Source organism: Crocuta crocuta, unplaced genomic scaffold (genome assembly GCF_008692635.1).
Source record: "Crocuta crocuta isolate KB4526 unplaced genomic scaffold, BGI_CrCroc_1.0 scaffold352, whole genome shotgun sequence".
In the NCBI taxonomy this organism is placed as follows: domain Eukaryota; kingdom Metazoa; phylum Chordata; class Mammalia; order Carnivora; family Hyaenidae; genus Crocuta; species Crocuta crocuta.
In genome coordinates, this window is record NW_027532169.1 from 3991046 (window position 1) to 4001787 (window position 10742).

A 10742-nucleotide genomic window follows, 5' to 3' on the forward strand; every position below is an offset into this window, starting at 1 on the left:
GAACTAAGGAGAAGCAGGAGGAGAAGGGAGAGAAGAGAGGTGGGCTGTGGGTAAGTGTGTGTCTGGGGGGAGGGGAGGTTAGGGAGCCGTAGGTAGAGTAGGTATAGATGCGAATGTGGGAGACAAGGCAAACTCGCTACTCTTCCATTGGTGGATTGGGGGGAACCTATTTTGCAGGAAAATTTCTCCTCCTGAAGGGGAAGGTCATAGTGGTCCTTTGAGCCTGAAATCGAAAGACCCCCTTCCCCCTCCTGGTCACGTGATTCATTAAATAATTAATGCCGAGGTTGCAGAATAGATATGTATTCGTCAGGAAAATCGCAGGCTCGGTCTCCCTGTTTCTGACGTGCAATTCAACTGTCCTTTGAAAAACAAGCCTGTACCCCGAGAAAAAAAAGAGAGAGGGGGAGAGAGAGGGAGAGAGAGAGAAAAAGAGAGGGAGGCAGCAATAAAACAGCCCCGCAGCCGGAGCCACACCGCGGGCTGGGGTATTGTAAGTAGAAGGGATTTCTCACTACCTACCGCGTCTTATATGTCCATGTAAATTTATTGTTTGTTATTAATGTTATTGTCGTAAAATGTGACAAATAGCCATCTTCATTTCCTGCCATTTCTCTTCACACGGTGCTCTGTGTGTTTATACCCATTGAGGCATTGCATAGAGAATTTAGGAATATTCCTCTTCTCTCTCTGTCTCTCTGTCTCTCTCTCTCTCTCCTCCAACCTTTTTCTTGATTTATAGCAATATGGGTGTCAGCTTCTCGGCCGGCATGCCAGCCATTGTGTGTGTGTGTGTGTGTGTGTGCGTGCGCGTGTGTGCGCGCGTGCGTCTGTGTGTGTTTGTGAGCGAGTTGTGTTGTTTATGGCCATGTCTTCGATAAATCATTTCTCACGGAAAATGATGTGGAAGCTGGGCTATTTCTGCGGCCGGGAGAGGCTCGCTCTCCNGGTTATTTCAGACGATTTACAGTAATATATCAGCAGTTAATATGAAAGCTCTATAGCTGGAGGTCTTAAATTACAGCATCTGTGATTATCAATTAAGGCGAGATTTGTATAAATTTGGTAAACCAGAAATGCCTCATTGGCATATAAACCCAGTCAAAGACCACGACCTAATATAAAAATTATATTTGCAAGCCTGATAGAGCCAACATTCCTGAAGCAGCAGACAGAAATTCATTTTTCAGTGGTTCCCCTCCAGGAGTTTGGCTGCCTCATCTCCAGCCCAGGGTAAAGGACCCAACTCCGAAGGCAGACGGAGCCTGGGGGCAAGCGGGGTTGGAGGCGGAGGAAGAAATTACCGGAGTTGAAGGCAAAGATTTTTGTAATCGATGGGGACCAAATTGAAGCTCTCTGCACTTGGGAGGGGCTGGAAAGATTCGGTTCTAGTACCGAGCCATCATCTATAGGATTGATGTGTATGGCAGGATATGGAGGGTGAAGAAGGAGCTACCCAAATTGGGGGAGAAAGTGGGGGCAGAGGGTGAAGGGCAGGGAGAGAGGCTGCAAACCTTGGCTCCGTACCCTCCTGGCTAACAAAACAAGGAAATGAATTCACACCCCAGTAGCCTTCCTTCGACCTCCTGAAACAAAGAAAGTTTCCTCAGCAGTGAGGGACTGTGTGTGTCTGGGGCTAAAGCACGGAGAAGTTCTCCAAGTTTTTCTAGAAATGTTCCAGGAATCAGGTGGTCCCAGAAAGTTGGTGAGTGTCCCAGGACACGGTGTGTGTTCCCCTCCCTAAGGCCCCCCCCCACCCCGTCCAAGGAGGGAGCGAATGGGGTGCAAATTGGGAGGAGGAGAGCTGGTAACTTTCCCCTTTGGTTTCATATGGGGGTGTCAGTCCCTTCCCATTAGGGAAGAGCCTGATGGGCAAGAGCAAAGCCAGAAATAGCTTCTGGGGGGGGGCATCCTACACTGCGCCCCAAAGTTGTGACGGATGAGGAGCAGAGGGACAGAACCTTTGCCAAGTCCGGTCGGGACTGCTGGCTTTTCCTTTGCTGGCTGGAGCCGGGCCAGTTGGCTTTATAGCCACTATTATCTGTGATATTTAACTCTGCCTGCTAGTGTAAACCTTCGAGCAAAAAAAATTAGAGTGCCGCCTCGCCCAGGTGTTAATTATTCATGGCGTCAACTGCGTGCGTGGAGTACCGGCTTTAGGGCCCAGTCTGGGGACATCCAGGAACTTGCTCCCATGCTCTGCTCCAAGTGGCACGGGGCCCTGTCCTTGTGAATAGAAAGATCTGTGGGTGCGTCGTGGAGCAAGCGTCCCAAACTGGGAGTCTGGGTCCAAAAGGGCTTAGAGATCAAGACCCTAGGCTGGGATGGGTAGCGGGTGTTGTCTGGTCTGCATGAAAGGAACTGGAGAGAGAATCTGGATTCAGGGGCAGCTGTTGACAGGACTGGAGATGGGGGGGGAGGGGGAAGGGCTGGGGGAGGCTGACTTGAGGGACAGAGGCTGCGACCCTTCAGGCCTCCCTCCTTCAGTGTCGGAGAATCCCCCCCACGCTCGCTCGCGCGGGGTGTGAGAGGCGAGTCTGTCTCTCTCCTTCACCTGGGAAGTTGCAGGGCGGGTGTGACTGTGGAGAGGGTGCATTCGCCATCCCGGAGAAGGGAGGAGGGTTGTCTCTTCCTTGGAGAGAAGGAGGGACGTGGGGAGGAAGGAAGAGGGTAGACTTGTGTTTTATTAGCTTCTGAATTTGGCCTGTGTTGGAGGATGGGGAAGACTGAGGGATCTGCTCTTTGGGACAGGTCACAGCGCGCGGGGCGGGGGGGGGGGGCGCTGGGAGCCAGCCCTACAGGCCTCTACCTCCTGTTACCAACTATCCTTCCTTCTCTGTCCCTCCTCCTCCTGCTGCCTTTGCCTTTGATGTGGAGGTCTGATCCCCCCTCTTTCCCTCTCCATTCTCTCAGCCCCCTTCAGGTCTTTGTCTCTTGTGGCCCGGGGATACCCCCTCCCCTTCCCTTTCCCCAACTCAAGCTCAGAGTCCTCCCCCCCCCAGACAAAAGCGGGGGAGGTCACAACTCTCCACCATTATCTTTTCGTTGCTCCTTCCTTGCTGAATCTCTCCACGTGAGGCCCAGGCATATAGGCCTACCCCCATCAGTAAGTTTGGAATGACTTCGTTGTTGTTGAAAAACACACACACACAGACACACACACACACACACACACGCTTGGTTTATTTAGCCACAAAGCATCCTGCCTCTTATCAGTTCTGTGCGCGCGCGCGCGCACACACACACACACACACACACACACATATCACCACACACCCCATTCGCTTTTGTGCTGTTCAGGGGATGGAGCAGAACGAATTTGGTGGAAGGGGCTTTCAGAAAGCTGCCATCGCCCATCTTCTTTCCCAACTCCACCCGTGTCCACTTTCTCTAGTCATGATGGTGTTTATCCCCGTGCCTTGAAGAAGCTGGGCCTGCCAGTGCTTTAGCAAGCAGGGGAATTGAGTAGAAAGATGAGCGAGAGGACGCAGGAAAAAGAGAGGGCCCTAGAGCGAGAAGACGCAATAGGATCCCTTTCTGAGGGGGGAAGTTAAGGCAGAGCCCAAGGAGAGGATGACAGGGAGGGGGAAGACAAAGGCCAGTCAGAGGGACAGAGAGGCTGTCCTGGGATGAGGAACTCCACAACTTGGATGGGTACACACACACACACACACACACACACACACACACACAGAGTTAAGTGACAAGAAGGGAACTGGAAAGGAAACCACTCCCTTTGCCCCCTTCTCTGTAAAAGAGAGTGTCTCACAGGGCGCCTGGGTGGCTCAGTTGGTTGAGCGTCCGACTTGGGCTCAGCTCATGATCTCACGGTTTGCGGGTTCGAGCCCAGCATCGGGCTCTGTGCTGACAGCTCGGAGCCTAGAGCCTGTTTCGGATTCTGTATCTCCCTCTCTCTCTGACCCTACCCTGCTCACACACTCTCTCTCTCTCGGAAATAAATAAAAAAAATTAAAAAAGAGAGAGAGAGAGAGGTCTCTGTGATGGAGGCGGTGAGTTTCCCCTGCAGATGGAAGGGCCCTGAGGCCAAGAGCGCTCCACATTGCCCCAAGGAGAGAGGCAGCCTAGTAAGTGAGCCCAGAGGTGATTTCTGGAGCTACTAAGTCTTTTCACGGGGCTCAGTCCAAACTCGCTGAAGACAGAGAGGCAGAGTATGAGAAGACAAAGAGGCTGTGAGAAAGGGACCGGAGACCACAGAGATGGTTAGAAAGGGTGCAGAGAGAGAGAGAGAGAGAGAGAGAGAGAGGGAGAGAGAGAGAGAGGGAGAAAGAGAGGAGAGGGCTGCAGGGGTCTGGAAACTCTTCCAGACTCTGTGCTTTCTTTACAGGCAGCTGCCCAAAGCTGGGGCCGTCCCAGAAGCAACTGCCTCTGGAGTAGGCCCTCGGGGGTGCTAAATCAGGTGTGAGGCAGCTGGGACAGGAACTGAAGTGTCAGGGAATGGCCAAGACTGCCTTAGCACTTCAGTCTCCTCTTCCACAGCCCCTGTCAGTAACTTAATGGCTGGACTCTCCCAAAACAGAATTGCACGGGGGAGGGGGGAGCGGGCGGTATATTTGGGTCAGGCTCTCACACCTGGGCCCTGGAACCTTTCCCCGGCCTCTCTTCCCCCTGGCGGGTTTGGTCTCTTCTTTAGGGACCTGGAGAAGAAGTTGATCTGCGGGGCCCGGCTAAGAACTTTCCCTTTCACGTCCAATCCACATCTCCTCCCTGGAACCCCCAGCCTGAGCCCACGGACGCGACCCTTACTAACCATCCCCCCCTCCCCCATCTTTCTGGCAAGAAAAGGAAAAAGGAAAAAGGGAAAGCAAGTTCCCACCCGCCTAAGCAGCTTTAGAAAACGCCAGGGAANAAGGAGGCTGGATCCGAATCGTGGAAGGCAAAGATGTGAGCACCTTCAAGAGGCGGGTGGGTGCTGAAGAGGTAGAGGGATCCGGGTGTGCAGGGCAGTGTGGAGCGATGCGAGGCGCCGGTNGGGAGGGTTTTCCAGGGGAGTTGGAAGCTGTGGGTCGTGGAGGAAACCTGGGGGGGCATCTCCTGGAGTTGGGGGGACAGCTGGGCCCTGCTCCCACAGCCCAGCTGCCATCATGGTGAGCCTTTTAGCACCTGGCGGGCTATTTGAAGCTGAAACTACAAGGGGTTGCGGTGAGGCCGGGTGTTAAACTGAGAAGGTAGGAGAGGGGGTGATTTATGGCTTCGGAGACGCTATGTTTACTCCCGGACTGCTCTGGAAACCAAAAACCAAACAGAGCAGAGGCGGGAGGAGCCCCTCTCCTCGGAGTGGGAGGCGATGCCAGGCTCATTCGCTGGGATTTATTTTCCCAGATGTGGGGAGACGGTGGGAACCGTCCCTCTGCAGGCGCAGGATGTGGTGGGTCTGTGCGATGCATAAGGAGAGTGTGCAAGCGCGCACACGTGGAGGTGTGTTTGTGTATTGTCCGAGAGCTTCCGCACCCTCGGGCACACGTGCGCTAGGGCCGGGGTCTGTCGGGGTGTACAGCATCGCTTTGTGAGTGGGCGCACAGGGAGCTGGGAGGGAGACTCAGTGCTTTCTGGTCCTGGGACTCTGTGATGCGGTAGCTCTGTAGGTGCTCGGCTGCCGGGTGCTCTCACCATGCTCCCCCCACCCCCCAGCCTGTGCTTTCTCTCCTCCCACAGCCACATGCAGCAGAGTCCACTTGGCCTGGTCCCTGGTCCCTCTGTGTCATCTGCCCACGCTACCTGATCTTCACTTTGAACCTTTAACTTTGCTGTGGGAGACTAAGGAATAAGTGAGCATGGTGCGTGGAGAAGGGAGCGGGAGAGGAGAAAAGGGCCTAGGGTGGTAGCCAAGATCAGCGTCTTGACACTGGGCCTCGGCAGGCTTGGGGTCCACCATCATGTCTCCAATTCTCTCAAAGTCTCTGCTTGGGAAGGAGCAAGTGAGCACAAAGGAGAGCAGAGCAAAGGAGCCGTGCAGGATGCTGGGGGTGGGGAGAGAAATATTTTGACCCCAGATAGTTATTTCCTCAGGCCAACTGGTGGCTCTTGCATTTCTTTCTAGAAGCCTGGCTTTGCCTGGAAATTGTTTTGCATTAAATTTTCTCAGCCGCAGAATTATCTTTCCTCGCCTCCAGCTAAACTTGCATTTTTCCACCAGACACTTGGGCCCCGCACCAATGAAATCTGAGAGGAAGCGGCTGGGCCCTAAGTGGCCGTAATTTAATTGATTTTATCATAAATCATCAACTTGATGAAGAACCCGAGGTTTCAGTGAAGTAAATTGATATTAATGGGAGTTTCTTGAAATGCAAACTCGCCGCATTGTTGGGGGATCTCGAGCTGGGGAGGTGGATTTCATGTGTCCCAGGAGCAGAGAGCCTGGACCTGGAGCCGTGTTGGGGGGTTAGGGGCTTTAGGGGGTAGGGAAAGCAAGCTGTGAGGGGCAGCTGAGAGCCGGACCCTTTTCTGTGGGGGAGCCAGGCGAAGAATGGAACTTTGTTGGGGAGGGAGCAGAATCTGACTCTGAACCCTGCTGGTCATTTTGGAAATGCTGGTCTCCAACTGGTGGGGGGGAGAGGGGGAGGCGCTTGGGGAGGCTGGTAGGTGTGTGGGCAGAGTTGGGGGTCGGGTGAGAAAGCCAGGCTGGTACAATGGGTGCATTGACTCCTGGTTAAAAATTGCCAGGTCAAAGCCTTCCCCTTCTAATTATACAAATTAATTATTTACTGCCCAGGTTGCTGTGTCCAAAAATAGCACTTTTGATTTGGTGATGAAGGTAGAAACCACCCCCCCTTCCACCCACACAACACACACAGAAAAGCTGTTAAAACGTGCATGGGCCTCTGTGGGGGGAAAGATGACCAGGAGTGGGGAGTGGGGCTCGGCAGTGGGGGTGCACACATTTAAATCCCAAGAAGACATAGTCTGCTTTTGCCAGAGACCGAAGCCCATTATTGTCTGAACTCGGTTTATTACTGTGCATTGTCAATTCGTTTTTACATTAGCACACAGAGAACCACAAGCTGTCAGTCCAAAAAGGGGCCTTAGAGATCATTTAAGCCCAACCCCTCCCCTCCCCACACGCTCTCTTAACTTTACAGAGGGGACACTGAGGCCCAGGGAGTCAGACAGCCAATCTGGAATGCCTAGAAACCATGGCTAGGCCAAATTTTAGACAAATCACTTCCTGGCTCTGATCCTCAGTTTCCTCGTCTGTAACAGTAGCAGGGATAGGATGGGACAGTGTCTGAGTTCTCCCTAGGTATGGCCTTGGGTAACTCTCTAGTGCTTCCGGTTCCGAGAGCATCTGGGTATAGAAGTTATGGCATGCTTATTTGCAATATCCAGGGAGTTGTATACACCCAGAGCAGTGGACAGTTACTCTGACTGGCTCTGGGAAATCTATTAGAATCTGGACCATTCTTCCTCTTGAAGGTCTCTTTAGTCTCAGCAGAGAAGCCCAGGCTGAGAGCAGTAGAGACAGAAGGCAGTGGAGAGGGGGCTGGCTAGCTGGGTTGGACTGGGATTGGCATTTGGGGGTGGGGGGCTACGGAAGGGGAGGGTACCCCTCACAGAGCAAGGCATTTTCCTTGCCAGGCGCCGGGCTGAGGCTGGAGCTGTTCAAATTTCAGCTTTTGAAATTCTTCCTACTCCAGCCCAAGGACTGAATTCGGGTTTTAGAATTTAGATTCTGTAATGGTAGGCCACTGCCTGTCCCCCAGCCTCACGCTGACCCCAGGGCCTTTGAGCCCTCTCTTTTTGGGAGAGGACACACACAGGGTGCCAAAGACCAGGGCAGCCAAGGCAGAAGGCTTGTGAGGTGGATGGCTCCCTGCCCTGTTCTTACTCTTGTCTTCATCCTCTTTTCCCAACTGGAAGTAGATACCATTCAAAAGAGGAAGGGGCTTCTCAGAAGTTACACAGTCGTGAGAGGGAGATTTCTTGTAGGGTCAGGGATATGGGAGGCCAGCAGGGGACCAGAGGTTTCCAGACAGCCTTGGGAAGCGTGGTCAGGTACATGAGTTCTGGTGGAATGAGAAGAGATGCGCAGAACTTCACCTTTGGGGTTCTGGAAATCAGAGTCTCTGTTTTGAGAGGAGGGCTGCGTGGGGGGAGGGAGACCCAAAGGGCTGGCAGGTCCAGACTCTGGCCCTATCCCGTTCTGACTCTGGGGTTTTATATTTGGAGGCAATTGGGAAGGCCTTCCGCTGATTGGTCATTAATCCGGTGAGTTATTGTCTGCTAAACAGAGGTCACTGGGAGAGAGACCTGCGCAGTCCCTGGCAGCAGGCTGGGCCGCGGTTCTTCTCTTGCCTGCCTCTGCCTCCCTTCCCCAGCAACCCACCTCCTCCCCACGCCCTCCGAGATTCGCCCTTCTCTCTCTTGCCTTCGCCCGGTCTGCCCACCTTTGTCTCGACCGGCATCCGCCAGCGTGGGGGTTGCCAGGCCGGGACTGAGCGTCCAGATGTGGCTGGACCCCGGATTCAGAACGGGTTCGTGCNTCCAGCCTCGGCCCCGGCCCCGCGGGGCACCTCCATCCGCTGAGTAGTCAGCGCGTTCAGGTGGCCTCCGTGGTCATCGAGACACTTTGCGAACCCTCGTGGCTGCCCTGTCTTTTCTTGCTTCTCTCTCGCGCCCCTACACTTTCAGGGTGGGGAGAGCAGAGCTTGCCTTTTTCTTCTCCGACCCGTAGCGGCCTCTGTCTTCCTTGGATCCCCCGCTTCCGCTGAGCCGGGTCTACACCGGCCTCCGCGGAGGCACCGAATCTTCTCCTTGCCGGTTCCCCTTTGTTTCCTCCCGCAAGGGCATCTTAGAGAGGTGGGGGTGGGGAATCCGCACAGCAAGAGCCATCTTCATTAGCACTTTAGTTTTACAACCGCCAGCTTTGAAATCTTTATTAATATTCAAGGAGAGATGGCCATGCCGGTGAGCGTGTGCGAACTTCACACGGGTCCGCAGCGGCCACAAAGTTGGTCAGCGAAGCTGGGAGAGTGTGGGGCCCGGAGCCCAGACAGGACCGGAAAGAAACAGTTCTCGAGTCGCCTCGCTCCCGCACCCGGGTCCCCCGCTTCTCAGTGAGCCTGGTGGGTTGGTTGAGTCCGGGGCCCAGATCCTTGGGCACCCAAAGCTGAAACCAGAAATCGATTTGAAAGGAGCCAGCCATTTTGTTCTTATTGAGAGGAGAATTTTCGTTTGCTCTTTAATGGATTCTATTTGGGGGGTGGGTGGGAGGGGAAGAGACAGGATCCCTCCAAGGCCTGGGAGGGTGGGCAGCCAGGAATGGCTCAAAGAGGCTTAAAGTGCCCCTTGTCCCCTGATACTGAGTAGGGATTAGGAGTGGGGGAGGGGGTGCTGTAGCCAGTGGAAGAGGAAAACCTGCCCTGGAGGGGACTATTCTTTCTGAGGGTTTGCCTTTATTATTAATTTCTGGCTTTGTTAGATTATCCTAAAACCTGTGTCTTAATCTTTTCTCAGTTTTTCCTTTTCAATTTCCCTCTCTCACTCTCTCACGCATGCACACAGTAAGTTGCCCAAGTTGTCCTGCTGGCGTCCAGGAAGAAAGTGTTCACTCCTCTCTCTGGTCCGGCCCTAAATCATAGTCAGGAGTGAGAAACTCCTCTCCCCTGTCTCTTTCCAGACCCCAGTCTTCCCTCACACCCCTCGGATGTCTCCTGCTCTTCCGAGGCCCCCGGCCCAGCTCCTCACAGCCCTGCCTCTGCCCCCTGAAGTTTGAAAGGTCCCTCGCCTGCACCAACTCCTCCAACGAAATGGGCGCCCTCCAGGCTGCCTCCTCTGCCATCCGCCTCCCACCCTCCCAGCCCCGATCAGGGGCAACCGGCCAGCTAGAAACCTCCAAGAAAGGACGGAAAAAAAGGCAAGGAAGAAACCAAACTGGGATCTAATTGCCTCCCAAGCATTTCAAATGGGCTCTATTCTCCAGGAGTCACAAGAGGCCCCCGCTTCCTCTCCTACTGCCTTGGGGGGGGGGGGAGTGTCCTCTAAAAGTTTTCTCCAGGTTAGCTTTCTCTCGGTCCCCAGTCCTCTCCCTCGCCCCCGCCCCACCGTCCCCTAGCTCCTGGTGTCACCAGAAGGGACCACAATGAGTTGAGGAGGCTCTGGGAGGGGAGGGATCCACTGCTGTCTTTGGAAGGCTCCTCCAACCTCCCTCAGCTGAGCTCGAGGCCAGACCTGCCCGCAGCCCTGTCTCAGGGGCCCGCCTGGCTGGGTGCCCTCGAGGCAGCCCCATAGCGACCAGACTCTCTTTCAATTTTGCAGTGGCCTTGTCTCGCCAGTGGTAGCAACAGCCAGGAGAGCTGGAGGGTCTGAGGTCCACTTTTCGCTTTTACTTTTTGGGGGTAAGAGAAAGGACCCAAAGGTGCTGGTTCCCATAAGCCTCTGGCAGCCTCCCTGGGCTGAGTCCCCAGCCCACCAGGCCCAAAGCTACATAGGAACCAACACTGAAGGCCCCTAACCAGGGTCTAGAAATCTCAGGACAGGCTCTGTGCGGCCCTCATGGCTTCCTTTGAGGGTTCTGGCCTGAGCCTCAACACTGGCTCTGGCTTGAGCCTTTTCTTTTCTTGCTACTACTGATAAACAGAAAAATGGCTCCCACCCTCCATCCTCACCCCTCCCCTTTCCTTCAGCCACCAGCTTCCAGGCAGGTGGTAGGAGGGTCCTTGGGACATCGCCAGATCTGCGTGTGGTTCCTGTTGCTGGAGGGCAGGGAGGCCACGAGGCCCACGCCC

The 10742-nt window shown here is 54.4% G+C and overlaps 1 protein-coding gene across 1 annotated transcript in view; it reads left to right on the top strand.

Moving 5' to 3' along the window:
• The window catches only part of HOXB4 (homeobox B4), a 19701-nt gene that overhangs the window by 8571 nt on the left and 388 nt on the right, over positions 1 to 10742 (top strand). The window contains exon 3 of the mRNA XM_077776873.1: positions 9635 to 9871. Coding sequence (XP_077632999.1) covers positions 9635 to 9871 — 237 coding nt within the window. The remainder of the gene's footprint in view (positions 1 to 9634; positions 9872 to 10742) is intronic.